Source organism: Carassius carassius, chromosome 38 (genome assembly GCF_963082965.1).
Source record: "Carassius carassius chromosome 38, fCarCar2.1, whole genome shotgun sequence".
In the NCBI taxonomy this organism is placed as follows: domain Eukaryota; kingdom Metazoa; phylum Chordata; class Actinopteri; order Cypriniformes; family Cyprinidae; genus Carassius; species Carassius carassius.
The window spans coordinates 15,737,383-15,756,702 of record NC_081792.1 but is presented as its reverse complement, the minus strand read 5'-3'; the positions used below and the strand labels follow the sequence as shown (position 1 = coordinate 15,756,702).

The window sequence follows — 19,320 nt, the reverse complement described above, 5'->3', positions numbered from 1 at the left end:
ACTGGGTCCCAATGTTCATACACAATTATTTGAGAATTTAATCTATGAGATGGAGTTCTCTAGATTAACTGAGGAGGGCATCAACACACCATTGAAGTGTCTAAAGCCGAGTTCAGACTGCACGATTATAGCCCAGTTTTTGGCTCGCTGACAGGTTTTCAGAAATCGCAGACAAATGCCTGAAATCACAGGCAAATCGGTGCTCGTTCACGCGAGTGACAATTCCGCAGTGTGAATGAGCAAAGACGCGATCTGAGAGAATTACAGACGAGTCGCATTTGGCATGCTAAATATCTGGACTTGTCCGCGATTCAAAATCACGCTGTGTGAAAAGTGTTCTGACCGAAACCTACATCGGCAATGACCGACAGCCAATGAGAGAGCAAGATACAGAGAAGCGGGGAGTTCGGGGAGGAGTTATAAACCACAATATCCTTGCATCTCCCCAAACATTTCCTCCTTCATATTCTTCTTTTCTTTTTCTTGTTTTCGCTGCAAATCAGCGCACAGGCAAATTAAGTATTGCAAGCTTCTTGCGGGCTACCATTTTTAATAATAATCCCAGTCTCACGTGAGAATTCCAGTCTTGCATGCGTGTTATCACATTGTTTTCTTGTCACATCTCGCGTGTGTTTGGTTGTGAAACGTAGTTTGCATGCCAGACAGAGTTGTCGGCGATTCTTCCTATTGTAAAGTCATGCAGTGTGAAACCTTCTGTCACCGATCCATCAGGCAGTGTGAACACAGCAGCGACTGAATGCTGGCCAAGATAGTCATGCAGTGTGAAAAGAACAGTGACCTGACTACTTTGAAAATCGTGCAGTCTGAACTCGGCTTAAGCTGCCGCAAATCACACTAGAAGAAAAAGAACAAGAAATGTTCATACACTGTAAAAAATTTAAAGCTGATTCATCTAATTATTATTTCATAACAAGTTCCATAGAAATTTTATATTCAGTTAATTTCTGTCTTTACTGAAATAGTTTCATAGTCCATTCAACTAAAATGATCAAACATGGTCAAACATTTAGAAAACTACAGCAAATTGTGTCAATTAAAATTTAACCATATATGTTTTTCATATGTTACCTCAACTAAGATTTATTATTTGGGCATCATAAGAAATTGAAATGAAATGCAAAAATGGAAATTTGCTGTTAATTGACTCACCCCCAAGCCATCAAAGACGAGTTAACTTTTCTCTTCAATTGAACTGTAAAGGAAATTTTTAGGTGAGAACATTCCAATTCATAAATTGCATGTCTCTGGCTGCCAGCTTTTGAGAGTCAAATAAACATATACAGGCAAAGCTAAATTACCAAAGGCTCCTGAGTTTCCACTGCCAGCCAAAAGCGGGTTTGCTAGTGCGTACCACAGACAGTCGCGTTTCCACTTTCACTTCCGGTGCTCGTTCCTCGTAGGTGCTTCCTAGGGGCCAACGGCCCAGGTTTATTCAGTCAACGAAAACCTTGGGCCAAAGCGTGCCAGCTGGGGCTAGAGGAGAGGTTATGACCAAAGGCAGAGTTTCTCTGCATCTGTAGATCGTTTGCGACGCGGATAATTTCATAAAGCTTACACCCAGACAGCAAAATAGTGTTGGCCCAGATCCGGCCCACATCTGGCCCGTGTGAATCTGGATCTGGGCCGACACTGCTTGCTGTCTGGGCAGCTATAACACCAGCTTTAAAAACTTTTAAAAATAAGTTGAGCTCAAAACTCAATTTCAGACAGCAGCGAGTGTTTGAAATAACTTGATCCAATGTGGATTATAATCACCATACAAGGCAGAAATATTTATAAGCGATGCAAAAGACTAGGCATTAACATTACCATAGTAAACAAATGCGACTACTTGAAGAAATCAGACATCAGCTTCTTATTCTCAATCACAATGGTATATTTATTTGGTAACATATTCTATCTGTCATAAGTCTTGTTTAAAGCTCGTACTGGCTCGACAGTGAAAATGTGACTATTGAAGCCTTATGAAGCTAAACAATCAAAAACCAGCTGCCACAAATGTTCAGTGTATGAATTGTCAATGATTACTGTTTCAGATAAAAATCTTCTTTACTGTTTTACTGAAGAAAAATAGTCACTGACATCTGGAAAGGCCTGAGGGTCAATAAAATAACAGCAACTTTTCATTATTGGGTGAACTATCCCTTTAAAGAGTCCAGTTGTCATACATTACATTTGAAATATAACTGAAATAATTATTTTAAACATTTGTTTAATGAACTTTTAAAAAAGACTAATAAAGTTGCAAACAAACATTTACAAATATTACTACTGTTCACAATTACATCTTTAAAATTAGAAAAAAAAGTTACAGTCCAACTGAACTGAGTCAAGTAATGTCCAGACACTGTATTTACATAGTGTTTTTTTACACTACAGATTGTGTCAAAGCAGCTTTACAGTATTAAACAAAATCATGTGTTGAAGGAACCAAAACTCCATCGTCCTTCTCTGGATAGATGAATCCAGCAATTTAACTGTAGGCTGACACACAGGTCAGATTGTGCAGAAGACTGGTCTGGATCCTGTGGTCTTGTCCCGATGGCTGTCTAGGTGAAGGGGTCTTTGGAGTGGATCTGTCTCTGGGGCACATCTAGTTGTCCTGGTCTCCACTGACATTCAGGGCTGTCAAGGGCGTCTAGGTGCTGATCCACCATATGATTTAGAGAACCTATGGTGGCCAACACAGGTAATGTCATCGGTAAAGACAGCAGAGAGCAATGAGATTTCTCTACAATGGTAAATCAAGGAATTATTTTTACTTAATTATTCAATAAATTAATGTTATTTCGAACGTTAATGTACTTGTTCATCATTGTGTCAGTGTTTTATTCGCAAGAACAACAAAGTGAGGAAACGCACTCTGTAGAGCAGTTTGTCCTTTTAGGACTATAATTTACAAACAGGGCTGGAAAGGTTACTTTTAAAATGTATTTAACTACAGATTACAAAATACAAGCTTTAAAAAGTAATCAGTAAAGTATTTCATTAGATTACTCAGGGTTAGTAACTTAATCTCAGTACTTTAGAATTCTCTGAAATACTTACGCTTTGTAACACAAAGGAACATATTAACTTAATGTCTTTTTTTTGTTTTTTGCTTTCTGACATCTGTCAGCTATAATATTTGTGTTTTCTATGCATTTTATTTTTAAGAACATACATTTTCCACCGAATTTCTATGGACAACAACACTTCTTTATGTCATTCAAATTTTCCAATCAAATCAGGCTAAATGTGAATTTGGGCAGGCCACTATCACGTATCTTGGGAAGGAAGTCGGTCAAGGTCAAGTGAAAAAAGAGAAATCATTTATACTTTAAAAGCACGGAGAGATCGCGACTGCACACTAGTAGTTAATTCGGGAAGTCATGGCCTAGTGGTTAGAGAGTTTGACTCCTAACCCTAGGATTATGGAGCACTTGAGCAAGGCACCAAACCCCCAACTGCTCCCTGGGCGCCACAGCATAAATGATGACCACTGCTGGTGTGTGTTCACAGTGTGTGTGTGCACTTTGGATGGATTAAATGCAGAGCATGAATTCTGAGTATGGGTCACCATACTTGGCTGTATGTCATGTCACTTTATTTTGTATTATTTGCAGTGGCGGTTCCTCCATTAGGGCGATTGGTCGACGCACCACCAAAGCGCGAAAGGGAGTGATTTTCTTTCACATTCAACCACAGTTAAACTACCTTTTACTACTGTAGACTGTTTTGTGCTGCCTCTAAATAGCCCAATCAGCGTCTAGTCACATTTTGTGTAGTACCGCCCCCTTTTTGGGTGATTTCTGTCAAACTGAGAATCGCCCCGAGTGCTCTCATAGACTTACATACAAAGATCATTTTTTTTCGAACTGCAGGCACTGCAATGCAATCTCGATGAGTTCCGGGAGGGACCGGGACGTACTAACGTACTTTCGTCATTGTGCGTAACCTTAACTTGTGCAACGACTGGTGGGAACAGTGACATCCAATAATATTTAAAAACTATTTTGAATTTTAACAACAAGAAAAAAAATGGAAAACTACTTTAATATCTTTATCAAATGTGTAAAAAAATTGAGAGATGGGGACAGCTATGCAAATTCAGTTGTCAGCTAAACTTGATCGACATCACGGCGAACGTTACCTCAGCGCAGATTAATTCTATATCGTGTCATTAAAAGAAATACCATTCATTCATCATAGCAATAAGGATAAATTGGCAGTTAAAGAATTAGGACCACCAAGACCAAATGTAAACATCAAACAAGTATCTACAAAGGGCGGGAAGTCGTATAAACAAGGATATTCAAGGATTTGGTATGAGCGGAGAAAAAGGCTAATAGGATGCGAAGTAGCTGGCGCTTTATGCTGCTAATTTACCGATGCATTTTGTTCAATCCCGAGAGCGTGACGGACATCGCACGGACAACTACAGGTGTCACCGACAGGCATTATCTCTCGGAGAAGGTGAAAATGCACGAAAGAGCAAAGAGGCATATGTATAGTAGGGAGCAGTGTAATGTAAGGGAGCAATATAATATAAGTGAGTAATTTAAGTTTGAAGTGTAATGTAAGTGAGTAATGTGATATAAGTAAGCAGTGTAATACAAATGAGTAGTGTAATATAAGTGAGTTGTGTAAGCAGTGATTTATGTGACCTTTAATTATTTCTTATTAAACTGAAATCAGTTTTTTGGAAAATCCACATCCTGGCTTCAGTCTTCTTTTGCTGCTGAATTATGTTAACACTCATATAGAAATATAAGGAGAGCAAGAGATTGATTTGCGATGTCAGTTTATTTTTAATAACCCCCCGAGAAAATTGGCAGGAGCCGCCACTGTTCATTTGTATAAGTTAGGCTTACTTGAGAGCTCGAACCCAGTTTTCTGCTCTGCTAATGGAACTGTGTAAGATATTTCAGTATCGGTATAAAAATATAGCTATTTATGATAACACTACCATGTAGTTTGTTTCTCCAAGCTTTGAATCCATCACGCTGAGCTCCCTCGCTGTCTGATCAACTCCAATGCAGCATTGCTGTTTCCGGTTCAGATATCAGCACTTTTATTGGTCCCTTCACGATCAGATCTTTTTATTGGCTATAAAGTGCTGTTAAAAAAAAAACTCAAATTGTGTGCGAACTATGATTTAAAAGTAACAAAGTAGATTATTTTGCTTAATTTGTACTTAAGTACAAGTAAAAGTACAGCTTTAAAATTATACTCAAAAAAGGACAAGTACCCGAAAAACTACTTAAATTACAGTAACTTGAGTAGTTGTAATTCGTTACCTCCCACCACTGTAAATAAGTTACAATAGAAATAGATACAAATACAAATACAAATAGATACAGTGAATTGGTAATGTGCAAGTCCCTTGGCCATGCTGCAGTGGGAAGAAAGGTATTGGATACATTTCACAGTCTAGAATATGAAGCACTGGTGAACGGTTAACTCCTGAGCAATGAGAAGGTCCTTGGTCTGAAAACACACAAACAGAAGAGCATTGAAGGTGATGGTGGTGAAGTCTGTACAGAAGATCCGGACACCTGTAACACACAGGGAAGATGATCGCTTATCAGATGATTTTAAAGTTGTTGGAGAAGATCTTAGAAGTCTGGAACCTGCAAACGGAGGATCACTGAAGAGAAGGTTCTGAAGTTGTTGCAGAAGATGGGTGCCACTAAGCTTTTCGTCGTTGTTGCCATTTCAAACTACCCAAATCAAATTTTTGTAGAACTTCCTTGTTTCTCCTTAGAACAACTTATCTTAGCTCTTAGATTTTAGCCCTTACAGTAGACCACAACTGTTAAGAACAGTGTAACTTAGCGCACAGTATGGCAACAACCCTTACTTCTATCAATATCAAACTTTTTCTTCAGATGACAAAACCTACAGTACAAATACACAAACAACTTCCTGCCCAGTGAACATCAATAGTGAGATCAATTCAGAACACTGTAACAAAAACCTTTTATTGGGATTCAGGAACTATTTGGCAGCTCAATCTCTTAGTATACAACATAAATAAAATTAATTAAATAAAATACAAAAATAAGCTTTATGAAATGATCTTACAGTAGATGAAGTAGATGATAATAAAATATCAGATAGGTGTAAAGCCTGGAACACACCAAGCCGATGCCGACGAACTAGCGCTGATGAAAGCCAACTGTGTTGTTGCCTCGCGTCGGGGTAAAAAGCTGCACTTGAACACACGAGAGAACTACTGCCGACTGTTAGGTAGAATGCGCGTTCAGCACCTGCGTGTAAATGAGACAACTGTCTATTTCTGCAGATATATTCATCCATATTCTTCATTCAAAACGGGAAACTGACGCTGCCGGCTGAAGTTATACAAACCGTAAACGAAGCAGCGCGTGCTTACTGTTTTGAATATAAATCCTGCTAAAAACTTTCTTTATTCCACTCCTCTCGTGTTAATATTGAAATATTCGCCAAGGAACAATCAGGTAAGATGACATATCATTAGAACAGCCTCTATCTGTACCGTTTTGACTTTGCTCGCTGTTTTGCTTTTATTCTCGTCCACTGACTCGTTCACTCAGCTGAACAGCCAATCAGAGTTCCCTCTTTCACCGACGGCCCGACTCCGATTCAACATGTCAAATCGGCAGAAGAAAAGCCGACGAGGACCAATTTCAGCCGACGGTGCGGAACACACTGAGGAAACTTAGTCGGCCGACGCACAAAAACTGCCCGGCGGCTGACCGTCAGCTTGGTGTGTTCCAGGCTTAACATAATACAGTATACTGATTGCATACATTAATAAATTGGACAAATTTCATGTACAGTAGTATATGCAGGTGCATCTTAATAAATTGGAATGCCGTGGAAGAGTTCATTTATTCAGCAATTCAACTCAAATTGTGAAACTTTGTGTATTAATAAAACCCCCTTTATTACACTTCCTTGTGTTGATAATTCAGTAAGAGGGTCTACAAGTTAACAAGATCTCTAAAATCCTTCAGATTGGTCAGACTACAACTTCCTTCAGTTAATGTAATTCTTATTACATTAAGAATTACATTAATATTTAGTTAAGCCCAAAGCCATTACACTAGTGGGGCTACTTAGTCACTACACAAGTGTTTCTTAGTCAAACCTCAACAAAATGGGAGCAGATCCTTTGAGCATAGTTGAGGATTTTAAGTGATTTAATGACCAACAATGTTCTGATAAACTACCAAGTTTTCCTTTGATTTCTCTGCATCAGTCTGTCATCAGATGAGCCAAGTAATACACTACTACAAAACACTTCTTTACATTGCTCAGGGGCACACGTCAGTTCTGTTAAGGCGTTAACTGGAACTATATTCACAAACAAAATAGATATAATTAAGGATTTCTCAGCAGCAAAACCGAATGGGAGACTTCGTCGAAATCATACTCTAGATTTAATACTGTCACATGGAATTGATGTTGATGGTGTTGAAATTATGCAGCCATGTGATGATATCTCAGATCATTATTTAGTTTTGTGCAAACTTCATATAGCCAAAATTGTAAATTCTACGTCTTGTTACAAGTATGGTCGAACCATCACTTCTACCACAAAAGACTGCTTTGTAAGTTACCTTCCCGATGTATCTGAATTCCATAGCATATCCAAAACCTCAGAACAACTTGATGTTACAAAAACTATAGACTCTCTTTTCTAGAATTTTAAATACAGTTGCTCCTTTACGCTTAAGGAAGGTTAAGGAAAACAGTCTGACACCAAGGTATAATGAGCATACTCGCACCCTAAAGAGATCAGCCGGAAAAATGGAGCGCAGCTGGAGGAAAACAAAACTAGAGGTATTTCGTATTGCTTGGCGGGAAAGTAACCTATCCTACAGAAAAGCATTAAAAACTGCTAGGTCCGATTACTTTTCTTCTCTTTTAGAAGAAAACAAATATAACCCCAGGTATTTATTTAATACAGTGGCTAAATTAACGAAAAATAAAGCCTCAACAAGTGTTGACATTTCCCAACATCACAGCAGTAATGACTTTATGAACTACTTTACTTCTAAAATCGATAAAATTAAAGATAAAATTGTAACAATTCAGTGAATGAAGAGGTATCACATCGATCACAAGTGCAGTATGGAGTACCTCAAGGCTCAGTACTAGGGCCGCTACTCTTCACACTTTACATCTTACCCTTGGGAGATATCATCAGGAAACATGGTGCTAGCGTTCACTGTTATGCTGATGATACTCAGCTCTATATTTCTTCGGGCCCTTTGAAACCCACCAATTTGAAAAACTAATGGAATGCATAGTCGATATAAAAAACTGGATGATGAGTAATTTCTTACTGCTAAATTCAGGTGGTGTTAATTACAGGATCTAAAAACTCTGCATGTAATAACCTAGAAAACTAAGACTTGATGGCTGCTCTGTCAATTCTTCGCCATCAGTTAGGAACCTAGGTGTGCTATTTGATAGCAATCTTTCCTTAGAAAGCCACGTTTCTAGCATTTGTAAAACAGCATTTTTCCATCTCAAAAATATATCTAAATTACAGCCTATGCTCTCAATGTCAAATGCAGAAATGTTAATCCATGCATTTATGACCTCAAGGTTAGATTATTGTAATGCTTTATTGGGTGATTGTTCTGCACGCTTAGTAAACAAACTACAGCTAGTCCGAAAAGAGTTCTTACTAGAACCAGGAAGTATGACCATATAAGCCCGGTCCTGTCAACACTGCACTGGCTCCCTATCAAACATCGAATAGATTTTAAAATCTTGCTTATTACTTATAAAGTCCTGAAAGGTTTAGCACCTCATTATTTGAATGAGCTCTTGTTAGATTAAAATCCTCCACGTCCGCTGCATTCTCAAAACTCAGGCAATTTGATAATACCTAGAATATCAAAATCAACTGCGGGAGGCAGATCCTTTTCCTATTTGGCTTCTAAACTCTGGAATAACCTACCGAACACATTGTTCGGGAGGCAGACACACTCTTGCGGTTTAAATCTAGATTAAAGACCCATCTCTTTAACCTGGCTTACACATATCACACTAATATGCTTTTAATATCCAAATCCATTAAAGGATTTTTTGGCTGCATTAATTAGGTAAACCGGAAACACATCCCATAACACCCAATGCACTTGCTACATCATTAGAAGAATGGCATCTATGCTAATATTAGTCCGTTTCTCTCTTATTCCAAGGTCACCGTAGCCACCAGATTCAGTCTGTATCCAGATCAGAGGGTCACCGCAGTCACCCGGATCCAGTATGTATCCAGACCAGATGGTGGATCGGCACCAAGAAAGGACCTCTACAGCCCTGAAAGACAGTGGAGACCAGGACAGCTAGAGCCCCAGATACAGATCCCCTGTAAAGACCTCGTCTCAGATGACCACCAGGACAAGACCACAGGATACGGAGGATTCTTCTGCACAATCCGACTTTGCTGCAGCCTGGAATTGAACTGCCGGTGGAGGAGAACTGGCCCCCCAACTGAGCCTGGTTTCTCTCTCCATTCGGTCACCGATGGAGTTTTGGCTCCTTGCCGCTGTCGCCTCTGGCTTGCTTAGTTGGGATCACTTCATTTACAGTGAGATAATTGACTTGATTGCAAGTTAATGCACAGACACCATTTAAACAGAACACTGAAGTCAAACAACTGCCTTTAACGGTCACTTCGACATGGTTTTCCTAATGAATGTTGTTTGGTTGCTTTGATGCAATGCATTTTGTTTAAAGCGCTATATAAATAAAGGCAAGTTGGACTGTCAAAAGAAACATTCCTGTGTTATCAAAAAAAAAAATCCACAAAAATGGTTTTAATTCAAAGCTTTATTAGGCTTACACCAAGCAAGCTATTGAGGTCAGTTCATTCTGGTGTCAAGAGGAATGCCACTTCAGAGTCCACTCATCTGCTCAGTCAAGTGGTTACCTATGAGACCCGTAGACGGAGGATAATGCAGGAGAAGACCGTAACCTACGGGCACGGGGACCAAAGCCTGAAGCCTTAGGATATGGAGGCATGACAGGGTTTTTCACAGTTGGAGACCCAGACTTGATGGGTAGTTGACCGTAGAACGGTGGGTACATTGGATAACCTGGATACTGGTGTTCAGGCTGGTATGGGGCAGTTGTGGTCATAGCAGGAGTGGTCACTTCTACTGGGCTGTGGAAGCCAGTCATGTAAGGAGGCAGCTTTGGGTACCAGGGATATTGTGGTGGTTGTGCTGCTGGGGGAGCAGCTGGGTCACCTTTAGGGTAAAAGGGATCAAATATTGGCATGGGATACTTGGGAGGGTACATGGGTTGCTGGAAAGGATATCGAAAAGGAGCAGCTGTAGGTGGCACAGTGGGAGGCAGAGTAGCAGGTACACCAGGGTATGGAGGATACCGCCAGGGTCCTCCAGAAGGGAAACGGTCAAACATCTGTTGCAAGACAGTTGGGTCACGTAGCGGTGTGGTTGGGGCTACAATTGGGGTTATGGTTGGCTGTGCCAGAGGACAGGAATGAATCACTTCCTGGTCACCGTACATCAAAGGGAGTCGCCTTTCATTATCCTGAGGAAGACAAGTAAACCGTAGAGTATTATAATAGAGCCACACGTCGAATGACAAGTCACTCAGTTCTTCTTACAGTCATTTCCCAACAGCTTCCGGTGAATGGTGCAGTGATAAACAGCAAACCAGCAGAGGTCTCCAATGTAAGTGAGCATTGAGTGTACTTCAGAAGCAGAGGCTGCCATGATCCATCAACTAAAAGCAGAGAACCAGAGTCAAGCTATAGGTCGGATCAACGATTAGACTGACTGCAAAGAATTAGAGGACTTGCCTTTAACTTTAACATCATCTGCCCTGACACAAGATTTGACGATCATGCCAAAGGAGAAGCAGGACACAGTAGGGAGGGGACGGCTCACAGGGCAAGACACTTGCACTGGAGCTCCCATTATAATGAGTGGCAAAATATATCTTGCACCCTGTTAGGAGATGGAGAAAGAGCCTTCCAAAACAAACTCACAAAAGGCATCACATGGAACCGAGACGGAGCACTTCTCACCTTCAGCACGCACACACACTAACCTGTTGTCTGACATGACAGCCCCTGTATGGAGCAACAAGAGAGACATCCCTGCGTGCCCGCTTCAGTGAGAAGCCACAGCTAGCTGGCATCTCAGACAAAGGCACTGGGGACTCCTCTCCTGATGGTTGAGAAATGTATGGTTTATTAAAAAAAAAAAAAAAAAAGATAAAGACCCCCCCCCCCCCCCCAACAACCCACCCTCACCTCGGTCAATTAGAAAATGTGGCACTCTCGGTCCTGGAATATGCAAAATCATTGAATCATTGCTACATTGCACAGAAGAACGCAGATGGTGCAGCTTAGTGCTAGCTGAGTGCAACCAAGCTTAAAGAGAGAAGAACACAAGTTAAGTTAGAGTCCCCACTTAAAAAAAAAAAAAAAAAAGGGTCTAATTTTAAGTTTAAGATCTCAAAGTCACCTTCATTGTTTGACTGGTGCCCTTCATACTCTGCTAACCTCAGTGGGGATATTTTTACACCATTATAAGATACTGAACCTTGACCGCCAATTACAAGTTTGCCAAAGTGGACCGGGTTTTCAGGGACTGCTCCATATGCAGCACCAGCTTCAAAAAGGGACTCAGGATCAACCCTTAAAGAAGAACACAGTGATACCACAGCCATTGTGAAAAGTAAAATCCCCTTTGCCCAAGGCATGGTAAGTTTTCAAGCAAACCCCAAAAAATTCACAGTTATTGGAAAACCCTTTACTCTACAGCTTATTAAGTCTGCTGAGAATGCTGTGCTATTTGTACTCACGGTTGAATCACTGAGCGACCAATCAAATCTGTTCATCAATCAGCTTGTTGTTTTCACCTGTGGCTCATTATGCTGAGGGTTAACACAGGCACTGGGTCCCAGTGTTCAATTATTTGAGAATTTAATCTATGAGATGGAGTTCTCTAGATTTACTGAGGAGGGCAGCAATACACCTTTGAAGTGTCTAAGCTGCCACAACTCACACAAGAAGAAAAAGAAGAAGAAATGTCCATACACTGTAAAAAATTTAAAGCTGATTCAACTCATTATTATTTTGTAACAAGTTCCATAGAAATTTTATATTCAGTCAATTTCTGTCTTCAAATGGTTGCCTGAATTGTTATTTTTTTAGTTGGCTCCACCTTTACTGAATTTTTTTCATAGTCCATTCAACTAAAATGATTTAACTGGTCAAACATTTAGAAAACTACAGCAAATTGTGTCAATTAAAATTTAACCATCCATGTGTTTCATATGTTACCCCAACTAAGATTTATTATTTGGGCATCATAAGAAATTGCTCTGGATCTGATTATTATATTTTATATTGTGTTTAAGAAAATTATTATCTGGTGTCTATCAATCACTAAAACACACACATTACAACACATAATAGCCTTTATTTAATAACATACATAACATTTATAATATTTGTCATACAGACTAAACATTCAGGCTTAAAGGGATAGTTCACGCAAAAATGGAAATTTGCTTTTAATTGACTCACCCTCAAGCCATCCAAGACGAGTTAACTTTTTTCTTCAATTGAACTGTAAAGGAACTTTTTAGGTGAAAACACTGAAATTCATAAATTGCATGTCTCTGGCTGCCGGCTTTTGAGAGTCAAATAAACATATACAGGCAAAGCTAAATTACAAAAGGCTCCTGAAGACACATTAGCTGAGTTTCACAATGGTGTATTTATTTAGTAACATATTCTATCTGTCATAAGTCTCATCTCTAGGCTTTAGCTCCGCGTACATGTCATAAAAATAAAATATGCCTAACATTTTTTTGCTCTGAAGCTTTTATAAAAATATAGAAATTATAATTCTTTCTAAATGTTATGTATATAGGCTATTGTGACTTCAAATAAACAGAAACAGACTCGACTGAATAAGCAGGCTATGTTCATAACATTTTAATTCTGTGTGACTAATTTTCAATGTTGATCAATTAATTAATTATGATCAATGTATCACTTATTATAGTAAAACATAGATGCTTTTGGATTTAAATATTTAACAAAGCATGCAAACAAACGGACGCTTTTATCATGTTTGTTTTGTGATTGCGCTAGTTCCAGTGACTTATATCTTATTAATTTTCTGACATCTTCTCTTTGTTGTTGAAAATATGTTACATGACATTGTTTCTGAGAGGCATATAAAGGGTGGGTTTTAGTGAAGCGAAGTGGAGCTTCTGGTATGACAGTGGAAACGCAGCGCTATTTTGGCCTCGATGCTACAGGTCTGAGGCTATTAACCCCGCCCAGCCCGTTTAAAGCACTGGCTCGTACTGGCCCGACAGTGGAAATGTGGCTATTGAGACCTTATGAAGCTAAACAATCAAAAACCGGCTGCCACAGATGTGCAGTGTATGAATTGCCAAGGATAACTGTTTCAGATAAAAATCTTCTTTACTGTTTTACTGAAAAAAAAAATAGTCACTGACATCTGGGATGGCCTGAGGGTCAATAAAATAACAACATTTCATTATTGGGTGAACTATCCCTTTAAAGAGTCCAGTTGTCATACATTAAATTTGTAATATAACGGAAATAATTATTTTATTTGTTTAATGAACTTTAAAAAAGACTAATAAAGTTGCAAACAAACATTTACAAATATTACTACTGTTCACAATTACATCTTTAAAATGAGTCAGGTGTTACAGTCCAACTGAACTGAGTCAAGTAATGTCCAGACACTGTATTTACATAGTGTTTTTTTACACTACAGATTGTGTCGAAGCAGCTTTACAGTATTTCACAGAAAATCATGTGTCGAAGGAACCAAAACTCCATTGTCCTTCTCTGGATAGATGAATCCAGCAGTTTAATTGTAGGCTGCAACACAGGTCAGATTGTGCAGAAGACTGGTCTGGATCCTGTGGTCTTGTCCCGATGGTTGTCTAGGTGAAGCGGTCTTTGAAGTGGATCTGTCTCTGGGGCTCATCTAGTTGTCCTGGTCTCCACTGACATTCAGGGATGTCAAGGGCGTCTAGGTGCCGATCCACCATATGATTTAGAAAACCTATGGTGGCCAACACAGGTAATGATGTCATCGGTAAAGACAGCAGAGAGCAATGAGATTTCTCTACAAAGGTAAATCAAGGAATTATATTTACTTAATTATTCAATAAATTAATGTTATTGTGAATGTTAATGTACTTGTTCATCATTGAGTCAATGTTTTATTCGCAAGAACAACAAAGTGAGGAAACGCACTCTGTAGAGCAGTTTGTCCATATGGGCTATAATGTACAAACAGGGCTGGGAAGGTTACTTTTAAAATGTATATAACTACAGATTACAAAATACAAGCTTTAAAAAGTAATCAGTATCGTATTTCATTAGATTAATCAGGTTAACTTAATCTCAATACTTTGGAATTCTCTGAAATACTTAAGCTTTGTAACACAAAGGAACATATTAACTTAATGTCTTTTTTTATTTTTATGCTTTCTGACATCTGCCAGCTATAATATTTGTATTTTCTTTGCATTTTATTTTTAAGAACATCGATTTTCTAGAGAATTTATATGAACAACAATTTTTTTTGTTATGTCATTCAAATCTTCCAATCAAATCGGGGGTATAAGTCATTCTACGAAAGCACTGTATAACTGATATAGGCTTATTTTTATTATTATTTTTTTTCCTTTTTATTCAAAACAATTCCAAACATGCTTAATATATCAGGAAATATCTCGTTTCTCAAATATGTGTAGGTAAACGCGTTTTGCACCTTTATAGATTGCTATTTGATCAATATATGGAAATGTAGTGTAATCTATTAACTACACATAAAAACCTGACTTTTTACTTAAGTGCCATATCATGCCATAAAATATTTTTAATACGACTGAATTTGCATTTAATGTAAATTTTAATATCAATATTGTAAGATACTTATTTTAACACTTTCATTTTACAGAGAGTAAAGAACATTTACATTATCAAAAAACATTTTCATTCAGTCTAGCCAGAGTTCAGGCACTCTCAAAAACTCCCATTAAAATAAAGTGAAGTGTAAAGTGAAGTGACATTCAGCCAAGTATGGTGACCCATACTCAGAATTTGTGCTCTGCATTTAACCCATCCGAAGTGCACACACACAGAGCAGTGAACACACACACTGTGAACACACCCAGAGCAGTGGGCAGCCATTTATGCTGCGGCACCCGGGGAGCAGTTGGGGGTTCAATGCCTTGCTCAAGGGCACCTAAGTCATGGTATTGAAGGTGGAGAGAGCTTTGTACATGCACTCCCCCCACCCACAATTCCTGCTGGCCCGGGACTCGAACTCACAACCTTTCGATTGGGAGTCCGACTCTCTAACCATTAGGCCACGACTTCCCCTAACACTAAAGCACTTTACATTATGAAACGAATATCTTACTTACATTCGTACGCACATCTGCACTTTTTGTTGTTTCTGATGAGAGAATTCGCTAAATAATTCAGTCAGCGAGCAAGTGAACAAAACACTGCGTTTCAGTGATGACTCCTCTGGACGTCTCTGATTGGCCATTGCATCCATAAGCGCAACAGAATAGTTTCTGATTGGTTATCATGAAGCGTTGTACGAACGCGTCTGTCTCTGGCTCAGCGCCAGCCAGCGAACGCAGATTTGAATTTAGCAGCTGATGCTGTGCACTGAACGATCTAATCACACCGCTGTGATTGTATCAAATATATAAAAAATATTATTCTGCAATTTTTTTTTTTTTTTCGTTTGGAAGCTGCATTTAAAATCCACTTGGCTCAGAAATCTGAGGGGGCACGTGCCCCCTCACTTCGAATGGGCACGATGCCTCTGAGTTCACCCAGTAGAAGCAAAAGTTACCGCTATATTTGAGTTACCTGCTCCAAGCACCTGACCTGAACTCCGTCGATTTTTAGGGATGGCTGGCTATTATTGTGGTTTTCTGTAAAATCTTTTCGATGATTGCACACCCGCTGACTTCACTTCTTACATAACGTGAGAGGCTGGAGCTGTGTTAATTCAGGAAGGTAAAGATGGTATCGATCAACCTATCTGTTCTTTTTCACTCACCTGACCTTAACCCCATAGAAAATCTTTGGGGTATTGTGAAGAGGAAGATGTTATATTCCAGACCCAAGACTGCAGAAGAGCTGAAGGCCACTATCAGAGCAACTTGGTATCTCATAACACCTAAGCATTACCACAGACTGATCGACGCAACGCTGCATTGCTGCAGTAATTCAGGCAAAATTTTTTACTTTTTACAAAAAGTACTTTTTAGTTGGCCAAGATTTCTAAAAATCCTTTCTTTGTATTGGTAAGTTATACTCTAATTTTCTGACATACTGAATTTAGGATTTTCCTTAGTTTCAGTTATAATCATCAAAATTAAAAGAAATACATATTTGAGTCTGTGTGTAAGGAATGAATATAATATAAAAGTTTCACTTTTTGAATGGAATTAGTGAAATAAATCAACTTTTCGACGATATTCCAATTATATGACCAGCACCTGTACTGTATATGTACAAATCAGATAAATATCCCATTCCAAAACATTTCTTAATAAATTAAAGTTCCATCTTTGGTTGTTGAAAGACTTTCTGACTTTCTTGAAAGTCTTTTTTACTTACAACCAATAAAACTTTTTATTGGAGGATTTTCACTAGTCAGGTGTGGATCTGTTCTGAATGGTTGATAACTTTAGATAAAATTTAATCCAGGAGCAAAGAGAAATAATTTCGACTTTAAAAGCATGGAGAGATCGCGCCTGCACACAGTCTGTGCACTAGTAGTTCATTTGGGAAGTCATGGCCTAGTGGTAAGAGACTTTGACTCCTAACTCTAGGGTTATGGGTTTGAGTCTCAGGCCGGCAATACCACGACTTAGGTGCCCTTGAGCAAGGCACCAAACCCCCAAATGCTCCCCGGGCGCCACATCATAAATGATGACCGGTGCTCCGTGTGTGTTTACTGCTATGTGTGTGCACTTTGGATGGATTAAATGCAGAGCACAAATTCTGAGTATGGGTCACCATACTTGGCTGTATGTCACTTTATTTTTTATTATTTGCAGTGGCAGTTTCTCCATTAGGGTGATTGGGCGATGCACCACCAAAGCGCGAAAGGGATGGATTTTTTTCTTTCACATCCACAGTGTTAAGCTACCTTTTACCAGAGCCCGTCTACGGAGAGCCTTCCCACTTCCTATTAAGTCCTATTGTACCGAATTTTGGTTGCAGTTCCACCAGAGTTCCACTGGGGGCGATCGCCATGAGTGCAAAATGAATGGGAGTCTATGGGGCTAGACGGCTAAATTTGTCCCCGATTTTTTTCGAACTGCAGGCACTGCAATGCAATCTCAATGAGTTCCGGGAGGGCTTGCACTAATGTACTTACGTCACCATTCATTCATCGTAGCAATAAGGATAAATTCGCAGTTAAAGAATTAGGACCACCAAGACCCAATTTAAACATCAAAGAAGTATCTACGTACAAAGGGTGCGAAGTCCTATAAACAAGGATATTCAAGGATGTGGTATGAGCGAAGAAAAAGGCTATAATAGGCTGTGAAGTAGCGGACGCTTTATTCGGCTAATTTAATGCTGCATTTTGTTCCATCCCTAGAGTGTGACGGACATCGCATGGACAACTACAGGTGTCACCGACAGGCATCATCTCTCGGAGAAGGTGAAAATACACGAAAGAGCGAAGAGGCATATGTATAGTAGGGAGCAGTGTAATGTAAGTGAGTAATGTGATATAAGTGAGCAGTGTAATACAAATGAGTAGTGTAATATAAGAGAGTTGTGAAAGCAGTGATTTATGTGACCTTTAATTATTTCAAGCAAGAGCAAGAGATAGATTCCTGATGTCAGGTTATTTTTAATAGTAGTTCAGTTCCCTTTACATATTTAACTATCAATTGAATGGGTGACCTTTACTCATTAATCGAGCAAACATTTGTCTATTTTTGCCTAAGTTTTGCATAAGTTAGGCCTATTTGAGATCTCGCATCCAGTTTTCTGCGATAACATGACAGCGTTCTCATGCTACAATAAAGCGCTCGCCACATTTGCGCAGGAATGATGAAAAAACTACTTAAATCACAGTAACTTAAGTAGTTGTAATTCATTACCTCCCACCACTGTAAATAAGTTCAGTGCACACAGACTGAAGTAGTTTAAGTCTGTGGTAAAAAAAAAAAAAAAAAAACACCAATCAACAAATTAGAATACTACATAAGATCAATTAAAAATGTTTGTGACTTGTTGGTCTTCTGGAAAGTATGTTTATTTACTGTATATATACTCAATACTTGGTAGGGACTCATTTTGCTTTAATTACTGCTACAACTCAGTGTTGCATAGAGGTGATCAGTTTGTGGCACTGCTGAGGTGGTATGGAAGCCCAGGTTGGCCTGCAGCTCATCTGCATTTTTTGGTCTCTTGTTTCTCATTTTCCTCTTGACAATACCTCATAGATTCATTCCTTACATTCAACTTTCTGTTAACATGCTTGGATACAGAACTCTGTGAACAGCCAGCTTCTTTGGCAATGAATGTTTGTGGCTTACCCTCCTTGTGAAGGATGTCAGATCAGCAGTCTTCCCCATGATTGTGTAGCCTAGTAAACCAAACTGAGATCATTTTGAAGGCTCAGGAAACCTTTGCAGGTGTTTTGAGTTGATTAGATGATTTGCATGTCACCATATTCTAATTTGTTGAGATGAATTGGTGGGATTTTGTTAAATGTGAGCCAAAATCATCACAATTAAAAGAACCAAAGGCTTAAACTACTTCAATCTGTGTGCATTGCATTTATTTAACAAAAGGATAGAAAAGTGTAATGAAAAACTACTAATTAGGAACAGTGATTTGGTAATGTGCAAGTCCCTCGGCCATGCTGCAGTGAGAAGAAAGGAATTGGAAACATTTCACAGTCTTGAATATGAGGCACTGGTGAACGGTGAACTCCTGAGCACCGAGAAGGTCCTTGGTCTGAAAACACGCAAACAGAGGAAGGTGAAGGTTCTGAAGTTGTTGCAGAAGATGGGGGCCACTAAGCTTGTCGTCGTTGTTGCTATTTCAAACTCCCAAAATCGACTTTTTGTTCCTTGTTTCTCCTTAGAACAACTTATCTTAGCTCTTAGATTTTACCTCTTACAGTTGACCACAACTGTTAAGAACAGTGTAACTTAGCGCACAGTATGGCAACAACCCTTACTTCTATCAATAGCAAACTTACAGTACAAATACACAGACAACTT

At 39.1% G+C, this 19,320-nt stretch overlaps 2 protein-coding genes across 2 annotated transcripts in view; one reads left to right on the top strand and one right to left on the bottom strand.

Annotated features, from left to right (window-relative positions):
• LOC132119424 (DNA-binding protein inhibitor ID-1-like) overlaps positions 1–19,320 on the top strand; it is a 300,095-nt gene that overhangs the window by 243,097 nt on the left and 37,678 nt on the right. The gene's annotated exons all lie outside the window — the stretch shown is intronic.
• LOC132119414 (uncharacterized) lies at positions 9,820–11,813 on the bottom strand. Its single transcript, XM_059529341.1, has 6 exons — positions 11,502–11,813; positions 11,288–11,407; positions 11,083–11,201; positions 10,832–10,979; positions 10,637–10,755; positions 9,820–10,560 (listed from the first exon to the last, which is right to left on the bottom strand). The coding sequence occupies exons 1-6, from the start codon at positions 11,737–11,739 to the stop codon at positions 9,931–9,933; spliced, it is 1,374 nt and encodes a 457-aa protein (XP_059385324.1). The 5' UTR covers positions 11,740–11,813; the 3' UTR covers positions 9,820–9,930.